The 20,703-nt window shown below is 38.1% G+C and overlaps 1 protein-coding gene across 1 annotated transcript in view; it reads right to left on the reverse strand.

Annotated features, from left to right (window-relative positions):
• Positions 1–234: 234 nt before the first annotated feature.
• The window catches only part of LOC128557410 (uncharacterized), a 47,264-nt gene continuing 26,795 nt past the window's right edge, over positions 235–20,703 (reverse strand). The window contains exons 26-39 of the mRNA XM_053544774.1: positions 20,408–20,603; positions 19,805–19,967; positions 19,330–19,601; positions 18,422–18,620; positions 17,777–17,926; positions 16,819–17,508; positions 12,701–16,510; positions 12,123–12,296; positions 8,272–8,421; positions 7,042–7,258; positions 6,361–6,502; positions 2,722–2,931; positions 491–702; positions 235–238 (exon numbers count right to left, since the gene is read on the reverse strand). Of these exons, the coding sequence (XP_053400749.1) occupies positions 235–238; positions 491–702; positions 2,722–2,931; positions 6,361–6,502; positions 7,042–7,258; positions 8,272–8,421; positions 12,123–12,296; positions 12,701–16,510; positions 16,819–17,508; positions 17,777–17,926; positions 18,422–18,620; positions 19,330–19,601; positions 19,805–19,967; positions 20,408–20,603 (6,589 nt within the window). The remainder of the gene's footprint in view (positions 239–490; positions 703–2,721; positions 2,932–6,360; positions 6,503–7,041; positions 7,259–8,271; positions 8,422–12,122; positions 12,297–12,700; positions 16,511–16,818; positions 17,509–17,776; positions 17,927–18,421; positions 18,621–19,329; positions 19,602–19,804; positions 19,968–20,407; positions 20,604–20,703) is intronic.

Consider the following 20,703-nt stretch of genomic DNA (forward strand, 5'->3'; position numbering starts at 1 on the left):
CAACTTGAATGCCATCACTAAAGTCATTTTTAGGCCTGAAGGCAAGATGGGACTGGCCTTTCAGATAGACTTCACTGAATGTATACTGTTCATTACGATCTGCAAATATCCATGTTGAAGCTCCCCCAAGACTGATGTGTTTGTATCTAAAAATAATTACAATAAAAACATTTTAAATTTATTTGTTTTCTTTCTCAGTCACAGCTTGAATTATCTAAGATCTTTTGGCAATTTCTACCTAAAAGTGGAAGAACACAGGTAATTTCAAATTTACAATAAACAACTGAAGTTACTGTGTCCTAATCTAAATTATCATGGTAGGTTTCTTCATGCAATTTAATTTTTGGAACTGTGTAATATTAGCTTTTAGATGCCTGCCCTGACAGACAGGCTCAAGTGCTCATTTTCCAAATGTACAGATAATGACATAATATATGAATTTTGCCTGAAAAATATAAATTTTGAATTAAGAGAGAACTACAAATCTCACCTGTGTTCATCTGGGGATGGATCTGCAAAGATTTCTATTTCACTGAGAGCTACATGTGTGTTTGAGACTCCTATAAGATCAAAATCAAACTTGACAGCTTCTTTCCCAACTGGCAAGTCTATGTAGGATCCTTGTATTCCATGGTTGCTTGGTAGAATATAGTTACTTGTCACATCAAAAGTGGCTCCTGACAGCTTATTGTATCCAGTGATCTGCAGGTAAATAGTGCAGTAACTATACAGTAACTGCAGTGGAATCACTAAATCTCATGTCACAGGCACAAAATTCTGTGGCTTGGGCAAAAATGGTCCATTTCGTTAGGAAATAAATAGGGCTGGGACAAAATTTTGAAACTGGTTAATTGCTTGTTTGAAATCAAATCTAATCGGTTAATCGGCCACCATAATGAAAACGCTGTTTTCTTTCCTGACGACCATATCAGCTGACTTCATTAGGAACTTATGAACATTATTGTTTGCAAGCAGTGTGATAATTAATTAGTCATATTTTGGTGTATTTTTTAAATCAGTCAACAACTGGCAAATCGTGGACTATTGATTATGTTGATGTGTTGCAGTAGAAATATATTGTGGGTATATGTTGCTGTCAAAGATGTAATGTGAAGTAATATACATTTTACTTGGATTGTAGGATGTTTATTGTTTGAGAATAATTCGCGGTTTTGCAAAATTGAAACTGGTTTCACTTTGTATTCGAATCGGATCCGATTTAATCGAGTTACCGTACCAGTCCTAGTAATAAATTTGAGGACTTCAACTTCAGAACATAAAAATAGGGAGAAGTTTACTTGTCAGTATTCAACTTATATTGAATTAAGTACGAAAAGTAGTCTTCAACAAATATGTAATCTTAGTATTCTGTTTCTGAAAAGGTAGGCATGACCAATTTTGTTAAATCCAATACCTTTTTTTTATTCAGTATCTTAATCCTGCCCAGGCATCAGTTTTAAAGTCTGCAGTTTTAGACAGTGCATTTACCTCAAGATCACTAACTACTTAACACTAGAAAACAAGAGCGCCGCCAAGCGGGGCAATATACGCCCGAAGGCTTACATCATAGGATGGGAGCAAAATTTTAAGAACTTAACTGTTGTAGCCCCAAAGGACTGGAACAACAAAAGGAAAACTTCAAAAAACAAATCTAAGTCCACAAAAAAAAAATTCAAAGTCTACAAAAAAATCCTTATCAGGTACAGGTATGTAAAAATACACCTTAAAATTGGAGGTACCATCCATGTTGTACCACAGAAAAGTGGTCTCGGTTTTTCCCTACGGCCAATAATAAAAAAGTTTCAAAATAAGCTATTTATAGTAACATAAAAGGGAAGTAATTCAAAAAAAAATTATTGTAAGTACAAAAAAAGAGATCTGCCAAATAAAAACAAGAGCACTGCAATGCAGAGCAATATTCACAAAGCAAAGTCATATATGACCTTTGACCCTTAAGTGTGACCTTGACCTTGAAGCGAGTCATCCGGAACATGCGCTCTGCACATCGTTGCAATGTGGTGAACATTTCTGCCAAGTTTCTTTGAAATCCTTCCAGCAGTTCAAGAGTTACAGAGCGGACATGAAACAAACTGATATGACTTTTGACCCCTAAGTGTGACCTTGACCTTGAAGCAAGTCATCCGGAACATGCGCTCTGCACGTCATCTTGGTGTGGTGAACATTTGTGTTAAGTTTCTTTGAAATCCTTCAAGGGGTTCAAGAGTTACAGAGCGGACACGAAACAAACTGATATGACCTTTGACTCCTAAGTGTGACCTTGACCTTGAAGCGAGACATCCGGAACATGCGCTCTGCACGTCGTCTGGGTGTGGTGAACATTTGTGTCAAGTTTCCTTGAAATCCTTCAAGGGGTTCAAGAGTTACAGAGCGGACACGAAATTGCTAACGGACAGACGGACAGACGGACGGACGGACAGACGGACGGACAGACGGACAGACGGACACCAGCGTCATAACATAATACGTCCCTTCGGGCGTATAAAAAGATGTATTTGGTAAAAAAATGTACAAAACCAACTTTCAAAGTTTTGAATTTGCAGAAAATTTACACCCAAGATGCTGCTTATCAAATTTATGCAGAAATCAATACTCATCCGCAGAATCTTTAAAGCTTCAGTATTAAAGCAGAAACAAAAAAACCCGACAGTCATATAACTAGCCAATACAGACCACCAGAAAAAAACATGCATTTTGTTTTACCTTAAACTTGGTACTACGTCCAACAGTCGGATAAACTTTTATCTTGTTGATATACATCTGCTGATTTAAGGTTATGGTGATCCTAGCAGATCCAGCATTCGCCATGAAGTGGTCCGTCCATGAAGAGCCAACAGTCTGATCAAACAGGTGATGCAGTCTGTACAAGTGTGAATGATAGTAAGATGTATATATATCTTGGTTAACTGACACCTGAAAAAAAAAGTTCATACAGCTATATAAAACCTAAGGGAGATAATCCATCCAAACAATGATATCGGTGTATGAGCAATATAGTGTTCAATCCTGTGGCTGTTTCAAAATATAAAATATTATATATTTTATCATGCAATGATTTACAGCTTCATGCTAAGAATCTGAGCCAAACTGAGCATGAAAATAAACCAGGAGTCAATTATTTCACCTTGAAAGTCTTAACAGCTTTTTTTTTCATGTTTAATATGTCTATACAGATTCAATGCAGATTTTTATGATCATAAATTGATGTATTATTATATCTTTATTTATAGTCCTTCCATTGGTCCAGATGTAGTATCATAATCAATGATAAAAAGTTGTACTGACTCAAAGGCAGAACCAAAAACATGTATGACCTCCAGCTCAATGCGACGTCGTACACAACTTACAATGAAAACTGACCAAAAGCTGAAGATATTTGTATTTAATTCATATACCTATAACTATATACTTATAAGGATTTAATTATGAAACAACTGTTGTCTTTTAGATTCGGTCAATATGCGGATTTATCGACCTGATAAATCTACATAGCAGGTCGATAAATCCACATATCGACCTCACCAAAAGGGCAATAACTGTATAAACTATACTGCTATATATTGATATGAAAATGGTAATCAACTAGAGTTGCTTTTGAGAAAAGCGCATGTCTCCCACAACTGCCTAATTATCTAAATAGCAAGTCAGTCTTTATATACTGTTTATGTCAGGATACTGGTTATATGACCCAGGGAAGTGCCTACGCCTTTAGTATCTTGAACAATGAAATGGGTCCTATCCCTAAGGTGACTATGTCTTAGACTAGCTAACAAACGAAATAGAATGTCCTTTGTTAAAACGTATAGCTGGTGAGACCAAATATCTCATATATATAGAATTTTCCTCTGGCTACCTTGCCTAGATGATTCGTATACCAATGATTCGTAAATGATTTTAATTATGAGCTCGACAATTTCAGGGATCAGGCAAATTACTAAATGTTTCAAACTAACAATTTTCAATTAGCTCAAACTCCTATAGGCTGGAAACTCTATACTTGACTGGTCTTATCGTTGAAGTTCCCGTCAGACAATGTCTTTGAATCAACAACATACGAGTCCTATCGCATAGATGCTCGGCCTCTGTCTTAACCCTGTATGATTGCCCTGACTCCTGGTTGCTCAGCGCCTATATGCTATCACATGTAGCATTTAACTACCATATAGGTATATCCTCGATGCCTTGGCTGTACTTCGCCAATAATGCTGAACCGTCTATAAGCTGGAACTCTCCTACTATCTCAGTAGATTACCAAACTCTGGGTCTCTGTCTCAGCTTCCCGATGCTCAGCCTATATATGCTATCGTATATAGCATTCAACTACCCTTAAGGTAAAACTTCTATGCGCTGGCCCTATAGCTCGAAACTTTGTTGAAATTCTGCAACTCTTCTTTAGTCTACGAACTTCTAATATTTTTCTTTTTAATAATTTATCCGCCCTGACAGTGTAGTTGCAATAACTTCCTTATCAAAGCACTGGGATAAATTATTAGTTGAATCCTCGATGTGTCTTCTTCAAACGCTGGATACCGAATGAGCTCTCTGTCATCCATCTACCTATTTATACCCCAGCAGACGTCCTATTTTTAGAACTTGTTTCTGATTGGTCCAAATTTAAACATAACGTTTTACAACGAGTACTTGCTCTATCAAATACCTGGTTCCCTTTAACTTCTGTATATGACATAATGTGCGAAGCTGGGACCCAGCTGCAGCCATCCACATAATGAACCCCAATCAGCCACAAATGACCCAAATTCTATTATTAACCACAATTCAACAATAATTATAGCAATGACAACCTGAAAAGGGAGTTAAGCACTATCTGTGCTTATGTAACAGTTACGTTATCAATTTATCAAACAAATTATTCTGACAGTTTACTCACTACAAATATACCTTTAAAGAGTAAACAGGCCGATTTTGGGGTAATTAAGGGACATAACTCTGGAGTGCCTCGGGTCATTTGGCTAGTTGATGAACCTGGCCGAGGAGTTATGGTCAAAAATCAAGTTTGGTGAAGATCGGATGAGAAATGTTGGACTTAGAGCACGGACGGGAGTAAAAAGGCCAATTTTCGGTAATTCTGGGGTCATAATTCAAAAGTGCCTGGGCTGATTTAGCTAGTTATCAAACTTGGCCGAGGACTTATTGTCAAACACATTTTGTTCAAGTTTGGTGAAGATCGGATGAGAACCGTTCGATTTAGAGTGCGGACAAGACAGACACACACACACACACACAGACAGGAGTAAATCAATATGTCTCCCACACTACTGTGTGGTGGGAGACATAATTACAAAGATCTCTGCCTCTGTCACCCTACTTATCAGTAACAGGTTTTTTTCTGAACTGAAACTTTGTTCATCATTCAAAAACTAGAGATGCTTTTGAGAAAAGCGCATGTCTCCCACAACTGCCCAATGAAAAATGACTAGTTTCTCTGGATGGTCTAGACGAATGGATCTAATCAGTAATTCAAAGGCCACAATTCGAAAGTGCCTAAGCGGATTTGGCTAGTTATCGAACTTGGCCGAGGTCTTATGGTCAAACACATTTTGTTCAAGTTTGGTGAAGATCCGATGAGAAATGTTTGACTTAGAGTGCAGACAAGATTTGTGACTGTGATGCCTAATGAAAAATGACTAGTTTCTCTGGATGGTCTAGACTAATGGATCCATTTTTGGTAATTCAAGGGCCATAATTCCGAAGGGCCTAGGCCGATGTGGCTAGTTATTGAGCTTGGTCGAGCACTTATTGGCAGGCACATTTTGTTGAAGTTTGGTGAAGATCGGATGAGAAATGTTCGACTTAGACTGCAGAAAAGCTTTGTGACAGACAGACACACACACACACAGACAGACTGGAGTAAATCAATATGTCTCTCACACCACTGTGTGGTGGGAGACATAATTCTATGAAAGTGATAGTAGCATTTTTCTGAATTTTCAAATACATGTATCTGTAATGATGCTAATGTTATGGCCAAAAACGTATTTTTCCCATTGTAAAAATCTGGCAAAATCAAAAGTTTGAAAAAAAACTAGAGCTGCTTTTGAGAAGAGCGCATGTTTCCTACTACTGCCTAATCATCTGAATAGTAGTATACGTGTTAACCAAGCACCGAAACCTCAGCTGCCTTATCAGACTCTGAGTGCTTTGATTATCAAAAACCAGTTTCACGGGCCGTAACTCGGATGTGCCTGGACTGATTTGGCTAGTTATTGAACTTGACCAAGGACTTATTGGCAAACACATTTTGTTCAAGTTTGGTGAAGATCGGATGAGAAATGTTCGACTAAAAGAGTGCGGACAACCTTTATATATATAAATATATATTACAGCATGTCCATGTTTAGTTGTGTAAGATTTGCTAGTGCTGTATTGTCCAGGGGAAGAGGAGAGATCTATCCTGTGTCCTTCATTCAAGATGGCGGTCTCTTCTGCAATCTGTCTCTGACCATTGTTGTCAATCTGTAGCATACTAAAGAAAGAACAATACCACACTTTTATTCAAATCGTTTTCAAAGGCCTTAAGGCCATCACCAGTTAGAATGACTGTGTGGCTGCGGGACAGAATATTTAACACTCCAGCAGGCTTCTTTTTAAGCTATTTTCAACACATTGTATATAGGAAAGATGACAATTTCCACCAAAAAATGCTGATAATCAAGAACAAAGTATCACAATTGAATTCGAATTCCCAGAGACAACTTGAAACTCTCCTATTCCCGGATACTACATAGTATGTCCCTGAATCTTTTTTTAATATGTTTTAATGTGATACACAAATATTGTCTCTTCATATAAATGCACTATGCTTGAAGAAAATGTTTTTATATCAGGCAGGAAGAAAATACATAATCAAAAAGCTGATTAAAATATTTTATCAACACTGAAGTATAGGGATGCAGTCAGATTTAAAAAAAAACTCCTTTTATGGGAATCCTTCAGGCAGTCTTACAGTTTCGAAATTATAAGAATTTGAGCATAATTATAATACCGGAATAATAATTAACTAACCTATATGACCTTTCCCCATCATGTACATACACAGTACCAGCAGCTCCAGCTTCACCATTGGTACCAGGCTTGCCTCCAAACGAGTCAAAGTAACCTCTATAGTGAGGAATTGTCACATGACGAGAGTGATACAACGCTATCCTGCCACCAGCACCTCCGCCACCTTTTGTAACATCCCCTGAACCACCAATGGCTTGTATATGACCTGTGTGACTTCCTATTATAATGCAACATAGAATTCAATTTCTTATTATTCTTTAATATAAAAATGTATGTTCAGAGGCAAATTAAACAGAAATGAAGGGGATGATACCTGCTAGCCGTCATACAGGTTACTAAGCCGAAGTCAGAGTTGTTGCCTTCTTTTAGACAGGTTTTTATGAGCTATATTGATAATATAAAATAAGCAGCATTGTGAGAACTCCAACTACAAAAAAATGACCACAAGGATCTATACATTTAATTTGGTTATATGATTGAAAATAGGTAACTACAAATATGAAAAGTTAAAATTTACTTTTTGGAACTTTTTCTATTTGTAAAACACTATTTCTTTCAAACAAGCAGAACTTCTTTAACAGAGAACATTTCTTTTTTGAGATGAAGCTGAGAATGATACAGCTGTAATGAATGTCTTCTTGGTATAACACAACATCAACACACTTGTAGGTCATATGGCAATGTTCCAGCTTTTCATGGTGGAGGATCAGCCAGGTGCCCCCACCTCCAAGTGTTAAATCTGGCATTGAGTAGAACCACATACAGATCTTCTGTAAGTAAGCACAATGGCTTCCTCACATGAAAAATTTATACATCCAAAGCATCGAAAACAAAGCAGTGAGGAAGAAGTGATTCAAAGTCAGTGGCCCTTACCAGGCGTGACCACTCAGGCGTGTACAGATCCCTTGCAATGAACAGTAAATCCAAAGTTTTAGAAAGTGTAAAAACAGTAAAAATATGAACAAGAGACAATTTATGTACAAACTGTTAAAGGCTCTCTGTAATTTCATAGACTAGCATTAGAAAGTAACATCATAGTTTGCTAGTACAAGACTACCAGTATTAAGTACACAGTCTTGCAGATCAGTGTCAGGTTTAGTTTGAGTTTAGTTTACAAAAATTCATTTTAGCTTGACAATGATGAAACCATAAGCATAAATATGAATCACTCTCATGTGTCATACCATGTGTTCAGGTTTTGTGACTTGTAGAGCAAACATTACACCATACCTGTGAAATTGTGTGTCTGTATCGTAATACTGCCTCCACTCCCTCCGCTGGCCCCATTTGTATTGCTGCTTACTGTGTTCTTGCTGTTTGCTTTGATATAACCATCTACTGCTAGTGTGTGGGCTATATGCATATGAATGATACCTCCACCTGTATAAATATGATAACTGGATAACATAAGAATTCTGACCAACAAAGCATGATTGTGAATTAATTAGTAAATTGTATTTATATTTTCTGAAGATAGTATACTTCATACACTTGGCCTTTTTTGAAAAAATGGTGTTTTTTTCCTATTAACCAAAATTATTAATTGTAACTCAGCACAAAGACTGAAAAGTTGCTTCTTAATCATCCAAATATTTCTATTTTGTACTGCAGTGATAAATGCTTCTTTCTTGTTATTCCAAGCCTCACTAATTCAGCTCAGGTAAAGTATTCAAGAATAAATAGCAGCAAACAAAAGATACTTCAATATCCAGATTGGTCCATCAGTAATAGTGCTTTTTGTACTAACGGTCACTGTGACCATAACCTTTGATCCAGTAAATCTCAAAATCAGAAAGTACGTGTGATTCACTTTCCATAATTATGTCAGGTTTGAGTGTTGCCGGTCAAGGTGTTATTAAGAATTATAGTAACCGGACAGTTTTTGTGCTGTCACTTTGTCATATACTTTTGACCCACTGTCATGAAAAGCAATAAGGGTCCTCCACTACCGATAAGCAATGTGTCTACCAAGTTTGAAGATCCTAGCTAAATCTTCTTAGAAAAATATTGATGCACAAACAGTTTCTGTCACCTTGGCCTTTGAAACAATGACCAACTTTTTAAAAAGAGCTCTGCCAAGTAGGGCAGTAAGTGCTGAAGTTTACTCAATAAATTTAGCGATATATCCCCGATGACTATTAATTTGTTTTTGCACTTTTGTTGTGCAGGCTTTCTTGTGGGCAATTTCTGGCCAGGTCATGGTTTCAGCTAGTTTGCAATATGTTCGCAGCAACTAGTTTGCGGGCTAATAGCAGCAACTAGTTAGCGGGATGATCGCCGCAACTTGTTCGCGGGAAGCTTACAGCTATTTGTTCGCTGGAAGCTCGCAGCAACTTATTCGAGGCAAATCTTTTTTGGCATGTGAAAAGTGAACACCAAATGCACATCGGCAGGGGCGTCGGAAGGTATTTGATATTGGGGCCGCGAGGGGGATAGGTACGGGAGGGGGATCTCCCCCTGAAAAATAAAAAAAAACAGGATCATAAATGGCGAGATCTGGTGCATTTTAGGGGTACTGAATCGCATCTCAAGTCTCCAGTATTTTCTTACTATTTACATGACTACATGTATAAGCAAAATAAAGTTAAATTACCTCTTTCATTAAATAAAAACATGATAATTATTTTTCTGAATTTTATAAGTTAATACCTTAGATCTTTGCTGCGGGTATAGCTTAAAGGCAAAGAAAATCTCCTATGTAAGTGACCCCCCCCCCCCACCCCCACCCCCCCCCCCCCTCCCGCAAATACCAGACTTTTTAGTCCCAAATATACAAGATCCTGTCTGGTCCACTCTGATAATGGTCCATAAAACCCCTGTAGACTTGACATGTAGCCTAATTATTGTCAGCGAATCATAAATTTTATTGCCTACGGATAAATAATTATTGGTTATTTCCTGTGTTTTGCATTTTATTAATTGAAATGCTGTTTTTATGTCGTTTTGTTTTCAGAATGTACACGAAATTATTTTAATTGATAATATACTAATTTTGATTGCTCAGTCATGTTGAATAATTTCCTGGCCAATTAAATTATAACTCTTATAGCAAAGCAGTTCTCACTCCTTAACAATAAAATAATTATTTAAAACTTAATAAGAGAAATTGCAAGTTTGTTTATTCAATGATTATGATCTCTTTATCAAAAGTAACAAAATAAAACTAGAAAAAAGATAATTGCAGGATTTTATTAGAAATTAAAGAAGCGTTCAGTTGCATTTTTAAAAGATAAAAAAGGAATATGGACAAAAGGATTTTGTATATTAAAGATGCATAATTCCACTTGTGTTGTCTAAATAATGTTTCTTTTATGTATAATAAAATCAGCAATAAAGATATATCATTGTTCAAAATACACATAATTTCTTATTTCTGAAAGCTATGTGCCTGAATGCATTTTTTTATATTTTTGATAAAAAACAGCAATGATGAGATGTAATTGTTAGAAAACTTGATTTATTAAAAATATGACAAAACACTGTTGTATCTTATCACTTTGTTTATTTAGCCCTAATTCAATCAAGTTTTCTAAACTCGTTATAAAGGTGAGAACTGATTTGCTATAAAGGTGAGAAATATCACCTGCAATTTATTTACTGCACAGTAGCTATACAGTAGCTTATTATGATAAACAGAAGCAAGTCTATCAATCGTCCATTCTTATATATTGGCTCTTACCGCCAATACGCAGACCATAAGCCACATGCATACCAGAATCAGTGTCTTTAAACGTACCATTAACTAAAGACATGCCAATTAAAAACATGCTGATTTGTTCATGCGTAATTAAGTCCAATCACGGACACGTGTATATGACTCCAATTAACACGCCCCGATCGTGTCACCGTCTACACAGTAACACATTACTCTGGACAGCGTGTATTGTTTAACGTGAAGCAAAATTTAGCATACTATACAAAATATTGGGTCCGCGGATCTGCGACTCCAACTTATGAATTTACAATCGTTTTTGGGCAAATAATTGGGACCGTGACCGTGGCCCCTGCGCCCCACTTCCGACGTCCCCGCATCCCACGAACATTGTATCCGTTGTATCAAAAGTGTTTGTGGCATGTTCGCCCGATATTCCTGGTACGATCGAAACAAATGTCCACAGTCAGCAAACTATAATATTGTTTTGTGTCCCTGTTGTGTGAGTGAGTTCCAGATCACATGGATAGTATCCCCACACAACCTATTTTCGACCACAACTTATTTTCGACCACCTAGGGCTTTGTATGATAAAAATCTTTACAAACAAAATTTATAAGTTGTGATTGTTTCACTGTTTACAGCAGAGACAGAACATTTTAGGAACCTATTTTTCTTCAGTTTTTATACTTGGAAAATTATACAAATTCCATTTCTGTAGCAGTACTATGTTTTCATGAGGTTTTTCTTATTACTAAAAAACCTGCACCTTTCCTTGTCTACTACCTATTCTTGCTTAAGCCAATATCAGGATTTATATATTTTTTGCACTAAATGTCTATTGCTTAACACATGCTTACTACCAGAATTGTGAAGCATACTATTATTAAATTATTTTGACAATGCAATCATGATGCCTGTCCTTGCAACAGTTTTCTTCATTTTCTAAGCAGTTTGAAACATAATGTAGCTGTAATTTTCAGGCAAAATGATAGGGGTCTCCTTGGAATTGGCGATCTCAGTAATTCCAAGTGATTGAAGTAAATACATTATCCCGTAAATTATCCAGAATATAGATCTAGACAAATAAAGATATGAATATTACAAAATAAAACCTCAAACCCATCGTCTGCATCACCTCCCAAATGAACAGTACTCACGAGTCCCAATTGTTTTCCATCCCACTTCCATTATAACATTATGAAGTCTAGGGTCCAAAATACACTCGGTAAGACACTTCATTAAATTTATTCAGCATTCTGTGTAAATAAAACATCATGGCAACAAATAGCGTTGTAAATCCGTTTTTTTTTTGTAGATTTTTTTGTTTCATTTGCAGTTACAAATGACCCATTTTGGAAAAATAAAATTATTCTATGCTATTCTGTTCTTTTGGCATAAATTTATGAAAGGTACGAAATTAACTCACCAGTTCCGCCGTTAACTAATGCGCCACCACTCCCATGTTCATTCGGCATGTAAAGGTTACCGTACGGCAAGTTGCGTTCGAGTCTGCACGTGATATAGCCGCCACATCCGCCACGACCTCCGATCCCACCGTGAGAAGCACCGCTTGATCCTAAAATGCTCCATGTTCCAGCAGCTACATGGTGCAAAATGAGAAATTGAATGAAACTTAAAAACATGTGTGTATTAATCATTATATCTGATTTAATGCACAAGATACTCACTGAAATGATCGTTCTAGTACTCTGACAGTCAGATGCAGAAATATCCATGTATCATTATTTTCTACTCTGTTACTACTGAACAATTAACCCAAAACAAATGCTCTCTATCAGGTTTTATTGAAATAAAGTCATTTTTATGTAACCGAATCATGTGTGTCTAATATAGATTTTAATTCAGATGCTTTTTTGGGTACGTGGCATTCCCTGTTTGATATTTGTCTTTGTTTTGTAAAGTTGTCACTTTTCTTGCAGTGAACTTCTGTTTGATATGTAACATTATATACATTCTGGAATATAATAAAGCAACTTAACATACCCGGCCCTTGACCTGGAAGATGACCTCCATCGCTCACATCTACATAACCGCCATCATCAATAGTGAAGTCCGTTGCCGTAATGTTCAAATTTCCACCTTTTATGAGACCGCCACCCTCAACAATTACCCAGCCAAACCTCAAGTTATATGCGTCTCTATCTGCATTCGGACTGGAACAGTTAATATACGACTCTGCTTTTATGACTGTCAGACCTTTAATAACGTAATTGAGTGGAGCTCTTCTATTGGTTGATCCTGTTTTGAAAAGTTTTAAAGCGCCACGTTGCATGAGCGTGAGATTATGGATATGATCAACAGTGCCTTCAATATGCAGAAATACGCTCTCTAGGAAGGTCTCTGTAGCTAGACCCAGGTAGCCTCCATTGTAAACATAGGAGCTGAAAGGTGTATCCAGGAAGAATCTTTTGAGATCCATCACTTGGTAGGGACCAACGTGAATGAAACCGGTTCGGTCTCCTATCATATGTAAGAAATGTAAATTACAGCTACCATCATAAGGTTTAGGCAACAATGCCAGATGGGCGTTGCCGAATATCTGCAGCTCGTTAAATCTATAGTCGTCGTTTCCACCAGCTAGCCAGTGATCTGACGAATCTGGTAATATCCATGCTTTGAATCGATCTCTAGATATGTCTGTGTAATCCCTGATCAAGTTGACTTCCTCTGTTGTCTGTCGCATTCTGTTATTGATGTAAAGTGTGCTATGGTTCTTTTCTACATTGTAGATGAAGACTACACCTGGCCCTCCGGACTCAGCCTTTCCGATTGAATATCCGCCATGACACTGGTATTCACCCCAGTATGTCACATTTTTCCGGAAATAGATAGCGATACGACCACCTGCACCTCCGCCACCTGTCCCACCAGCGTATCGACTTCCGCCATTTGCTGTTATGTTCCCCATACCTCTGAAATTGTAGGTGTCTATTATAATTGTACCGCCGGATCCACCACCTCCGGAATTTGCTTTACCGTCACCTCCGTTTACTCGTATTTCTCCATCTATCATCAGTCGATCTGATACTTGAATATAGAGCATTCCACCACCCTGTCCGCCAACATTCCTCCCCCCTCCCCCAGCACTGCCCATTTCATGAGGTTGAAAAAGATGGCCATAAGGCTGACCAGTCAGCGTTGTACCTGCACCCTTTCCGCTTGTACCGCCATGGCCTGCACCAGATGAACCGCTTGAACTTGTAGTTCCCAAGCCACGGTTGGTTTTAGGTGTTTGCGGATCCTCTGGTCTATAACCGAGAGAGTCTGCATGAATAGTTGCCCCAAAGTCCAACATAATATTTGCTGCAATGATTTTCATATTTGTTCCATAGAACCAGCTTCCGCCCTCCATAGAAATGTCATTGATCGCAGTAAAACTGGACTGAATATGATATACTGGGTCAGTTAGAATGCTGATTGTTGCATTATCCTGTATTCTTACCCACTGGAACGTATAATTATCAGGAGAATTGCCAGTGGTATAACTACCGTTATGCAAAGCCAGATAACCTTGATGATGTAAGGTCAGATTTTCCACATGGTCTAATTCACCACATAACCAAATTGTAACGCCATGAATTATGGTCTTTGGAGCAAGACCAAGGAAACCACCCTGATATACTTTAACGTTAAACGCCAGGTCAATCTCCGGCCTGTGCAAATCCATATCTTGTTCGTCGCCAATATGCATAGTCCCTGTTCTGTCGCCTATCATGTACAGAAAGAAAATGTCGACTGGGGTGCCGACCGGCTCTGATAATACAGCCATGTGGGCGGCGCCGTAAATTTGTAGTTCATTGAAACGAAATTTAAATTTTCCGTTAGCAAATTCATTGTAACCAGACTCTGGTAATATCCACGTTCGACAGGAGTCACTAGTTATAGCAGAATCATGGCAGATGGTGTACTTATTTCTTGGATGCTGGCCGTTGTTGTCCAAAATGAGCGTAGTGTGGTTTTCGAACTTATTGTAAATAAATACTGTACCGGCACCGCCGTGCTCAGAATGTACACCGCCAGCAGGTCCACCATACGCAAGATATCGAAAGGTCGACATAGTTTCGTTGATGTTAAAATACACAGCCACTCTTCCGCCTGCACCACCACTGCCAGTATCAGGAGAATATGTGGACCCTTTCCCACCATGCGCAGTGATTAAACCGTATCCCTGAATGATATTACAGTGCATCCAAATGGATCCGCCTGATCCTCCGCCGGCTCCTTCATAGACAGCATTTGCACCGTTTGCAGAGATAATTCCATCGATAAAAATCGTATCTGTTACGTTAAACCAAAGTCGTCCACCGCCGCTACCACCCGCACGATTATTTGAACCAGCTCCACCGGATGATCCCATATTTTGCGGCTCGTAGATGTCACTGTAAGCAAATCCTGCTCGTGCTGTTGTACCTTCCTCTTTACCTCCTGATCCACCATGTCCTGCACCGCCACCTTGTCCTTTCCACGGATCTGGGGCTCCGGGATTGACCTTGCCATGTACGGATTTAGAACCGTGTGTGGCTTCATCATGCTCAAATCTGTACCCTAGACCGTTTGCTGATAACAGCGCGCCAGCATCTACAGTCACATTTTCTGCATTAACTGTAACATACGTTCCATGCATTATTCCACCGCCTTCGATTGTTAGTCCTTTAAGAATGAAATTAATCCCCTCCTCATCAATTGGATCGGTAGTTGCGTTCAGAGAAGAGTCATCTTGTATTTTGACATAGTCATATTTGTAGGTACTTTCGACCTCATCGACTGTGCGACCTCCGTGCCTCAGCCATAAATACCCTCCGAGTCTAAGAGTAATATTTTTGACATTAGCCATTATACCACTCAAATGTATTTCAACACCATGAACGAAAGTCACGGGTGCTAAACCGAGGTATGACCCTCTGTATGTATATGTGTTGTAGGGAAGGTCCATTTCTTCCCGCTCCATACCGGTCATCAGATCCATAGCTTGTTTGGCTGCAATATGGACGGATCCGGTACGATCACCGATCGTATATTTGAAAAAAATAATGACATTGTAATTCTTTTCATCTACTGACCCATGCAAATGTCTATTATCTACGTCTGTTTCTGCTACAATAAAATTATCTGCAGTTGGTGGTTTCACAGCTAAATGTGCGTTTCCATAAATTTGCAGTTCTTCAAATTCATATGCGTATCCTCCAGTCGTTCCCATCGCAAAGGCATGAATCCCGGAAACTGGTAAGATCCAAGCACGTCCGCCGTCATTTTTAATGTTGTTCCAGTTAACGTATAAATCCCTTGGGGAGGGAGCTCCATTATTGTCTACAATAAGTGTTCTATGATCTTCTAACATATGATATAAAAATGCAGTGCCTGGACCACCGGCTTCGCAAGTTTCGCATTCTCTGCCTGGCCAACCCCCGTTAGCAAGGTAACGGAATTCACTAAATGTGACGTTCTTTTTGAAGTACATTGCAATTCTTCCGCCTGCTCCTCCACCACCGGATTTCTCAGTGTTCGAACTTTTAAAGTATGAACCTTTACCTCCTTGAGCCTGAATTAACCCAAAACCGGTTACTCTATTTGTATGGAGCCAGATACTCCCACCGCTGCCGCCACCGCCCACTTTTCCTTGGTCTGTGACGCCGTCGGCACCATTTGCCGTCAATTTACCGTCAATATGAATAGTGTTTGTTACATTTAACCATACTCGTCCTCCACCTCGACCACCACCATTACCGCCTCCAGATGATCCAAAAAGTGTTGGTTCGTAAATATCACCATATGGAGAGCCGCCCATGGTCTCACCTGTTTGTACCATCAAATAAAGATTAAAATATATAAAATATTTTTAATTGCTTAGGCCAGGTACTTAAGAATATCATTTGTTTCGGAACACATTATTAGTAGAAAACTTTGATAATATAAATGTGATTACTTGTTATCATCTTATATAACAATAAACCAAAATTAAGCTCGAGCACATCATGAACGATTATATTTGCTAAAAATGATGATAAACCAGACAAACAACGACAATTTTAGAACCATATTTAGAATTTTATGTAACTGGAGAGCAAACTGAAAACGTGAATTACTGAAATTAAACACGCTACCTTCCCCTCTTGCTCCGCTACCACCGTGTCCTGCCCCGGATGCCGACACCGAACCTGTATGTCCACGACCTGGGTTTATCCGTCCATAAATGCCATAATCGTTAGTGTTGATATCTTCAACCCTGTATCCAAGGTAGTCCGCATTTAGATGCCCACCTGCATCTATTGTGATATTCAAGGATTTGAAATACAAATGTGTTCCTCGAATCAGTCCTCCACCGTCTATATGTGTGGAAATAGTTGTAAAGTGAATACCCTTTTGTTCAACAGGATCGGTAATCATGTGAATATAACCATCAGTTTTGACATGAACAAATTTGAACTCGTAGAAACTGCTCTGCAAGTTATTCGTCTGCCCTTTCTTGTAAAGCCAAAGGTTTCCATCGTGATGAAGCGTCAAATTTTCGACATAGGCAAGGGTTCCGTTGAGAAAAATATCAATATCTTGCACATATGTATCAGGTGCAAGACCCAAGAATCCATCCGGATAAACGTGGACATTGAATGGAAGATCAATTCGCTGTCGTTTCAAATCCATGACTTGATTGGCTCCTACATGAATAGCCCCTGTACGGTCTCCAATCATGTTTTCGAAGTAAATAGTTGCGTTTGACCCTACTGGGTTGGTAAGTACAGCTAAGTGAGCGTTACCGTAGATTTGTAGTTCGTCGAAGTAGTATTTGTTGGTAGCTGTGGAAACAGAAGAATCAAATCACGCTACCGCTTATCAAACAAGATTCGCATTTTGATTTCTTTTTAGATAATCTAGTAGTTAAATATGGCAGGACACAAGACTGATTAATTTCATGTAGGTCGTAATGTGCTGTGTTGTTGCAATTTTGTGCAACTGCAAAAACTAACTAGTACGGCATTGTTACTATATGCCGTTTGGGTTTGTGAATTTACTGCTGAAGTAGTCATCACTCTGATACATACATGCATAAAGCTGTTTACTTACATGTTTGGAATCTGTTGCTTGTTCCATGATGGGGTAGAAACCACGTATGTGTTGTATCCTTGGACAGGTCGGAGTAGTCAGCGATGACACCTTTCTCACCGGCAACACCTCTCCCAATGTTGTTTATAAGAAGTGTGGAGTGCTTGTAACCTGTATAAAGAAATTAAGCCTTGCCATTAGAAAATTATCAATATAAAAATTATTTTGTTGGTTTTGAGACTTGTGTCAAGTTATCTACAAGCGATCAACTATTGTATCTTAGTAATGATAGGTTACTCTTGTTCCTGATTGACTTTATGAAGTGCTGGCTCAAAACACTAAGGAGTGTTTGCTCCGCACGGATACTGAGAAGCTAGATTGGATGATTTTTAAATGTTAATATGTTAAATTAAATCACATGATTTTAACTGTCTTTTATGCAGTTTTCATCCTTGCACTGTTAACATGCAAACGGGTGCAAAGTTTATCAGCGCTGAACTTGCACTAAATCGTTCTGTTTAATGTGTAATATGAAACAAGCTTTTGATAATGATACTGTAACATTAACTTCGAATTAATATTTTAATTTTTATTTGGCCGGCATTTCTATTTTTGCCCGTAAAACATTCAATTCAGTTGGAATATAAGACTTAAAAATGCATTTACCATTATGATAGAAGAAGGCGGTTCCCGACGCACCATCACATTCTGGTATCGGCGTGTTACCACCGAACGCATCCCAGGATCCAGAAAATGTGAAGTTTCTGTTAAAGTACATTGCAATGCGACCTCCCGATCCTCCGCAACCTTGTTTACTACTTGCGCTAGAACCATCTCCACCAGTCACTTGAAATTCACCGTAACCCTGATCGATAATTGAATGTGGATGTTAAAATAGTTATCTCCCATCTATCTTTTTGGAACGGAACCACTATTACGATAGATTAGTAAATTAAGCCACCTTGTTATGTTTTCTTTAAGGATATCTAATGCGCATCTTTCTTTAAAGCAGGTACTAGTAATTCTAGGTACTTACTTTATATGTAGAAAATCCTCATCAAATGAATTTAACTTGACTAAATATATAAATAAACTGCTTTTGTATAGCCACATCCGTAGATAATTGCTATGTATAACAGCCATTTCTTAAAAGAATACTTCCAGTAGTACACATTATATTGTACTCAGCTGTCTTGATGTACCTGTACATTCAAATCAACACACAGTACTGTTTACACACCCAACAAGCAGATTTCATTGATACTGTGAAGTAATAATTTCATATTTAGGTCTAATATATCATTAAACATACAGATAAACAGTAACAATTAAGTCATTAGAACAAACGCATTTTTTAAAAGTATGGATTAAGTATACAACAGACGGAAATTATTTGATGCACCTAATTAGAGTATGTTTTAGAGTGAATTCTTACAAACAGTTATATATCATTAAAACAATATGGAGATATGAAATAATGACTGTTTGATATATTTAACTCCAAAAAGCAATAAAAGTGTTTCTCTTGTTTTATTCTTTCGCTGTCTTTGCGAATTTATGTACAAATGTAAAACCTTTATATTGGCGACGTCTATAAAGATTGAGCCTCCACTTCCCCCACCACTAGCTCCGGTACCAGATTCTCCATTACAACTTATTTCACCGTCATTCTGTAGTTCTTTCGTGATGTTGAGATAGATGGTACCACCACCACGACCACCGCGTCCAGAAACTGATGATTTCCCGCCAGAACATCCAAGGGTCGTGGGTTCGAAGATGTGTCCATATGGTGCACCTGTCAGTACATTGTCAGAGTTGCCGCCACCTCGCCCACCGTGTCCAGCACCTAGCAGTACATTTTACACATGATAATAATTCTTTGTCAAATATATGTTATTGTTAAAGAGCCTGTTACATGGTTTCAATCTTTCCTTGAATATCAGTCGATTTTATAACGTTTGAAACATGAGCAGGAGAATGATTGTTTTCACTATGGTTTGTGTATAAGCAAGAAAGAAGTAAAGTATTTAGGAAAGTCTGTATACGTACCAGATCCTGCAGTGCCATCTTTCCCGCGGTATAGGATATTGCACGGAACATCATGTAGATCTCCTGTTATTTCTCCAAGATCATCCACGATAAGTGTGGCGGCTTCTATATTCACTTTCACAGCATGGACTCTTCCTCCGCCTTTTACACGAAATTTATCTGCCTGAAGTTAAAATCGTCGCAAATTTACGTATGATTCAAAAATGGGATAGTTCCAATCTACTTTGTTACTTTGTGTTGTTGGGTCTAAAAAGATATTTTAGTATTTCAATAATAAAGATGGATAGCTCTATTTGGATTAAAATGAATCTTAACGGTGATCTAAAGCGCTTTCTAATAAGAACTGACCTAATCTCCAAAGTTATGGACAGCTTCTCCCATGAAACAGATAAAAAGAAAAAATATGTTTACCATTGCTTGCTGGTTATTATTCGCCTTAAATGAGAATAAACGCATGACCTTTGCCTTTAGACAGGAAGACAGTTAAAAAACTGGTTCATATTGGAATAAGGTTCCTTAACAAATGCATATAAACTCGTGTTCAGGCATTAATAAAGCTTCGGTGCTTGATTTAAGTTGCTATGTAGAAAAGTAGACCACTACCTTGATATTGAGTATATCATTTGCTCCTGTTATATCTGTTGTTGATGCAATTTCACCTCCGGCAGCTACCGTGATTTCCTCGAAGTCAAATACTCCTTTTTCTGGGAATACACCTGTGCGTTTAGTGGTTCCTTCCTTTCCTAAGTATAGCGAACACTTTTCCCCGACAGTTATATCATGCACTCCAATTGTACCCCTACAATAGACAATAGAAAAGAACGGCGTTACATGCACAAGATTTTCTCGTGCGAAACAGTAAGGTGTGGAATAAGAGTGCGTTTGCATAATTCTTTTTA

The sequence above is a fragment of the Mercenaria mercenaria genome, chromosome 5 (assembly GCF_021730395.1).
Source record: "Mercenaria mercenaria strain notata chromosome 5, MADL_Memer_1, whole genome shotgun sequence".
Classification (NCBI taxonomy): Eukaryota; Metazoa; Mollusca; class Bivalvia; order Venerida; family Veneridae; genus Mercenaria; species Mercenaria mercenaria.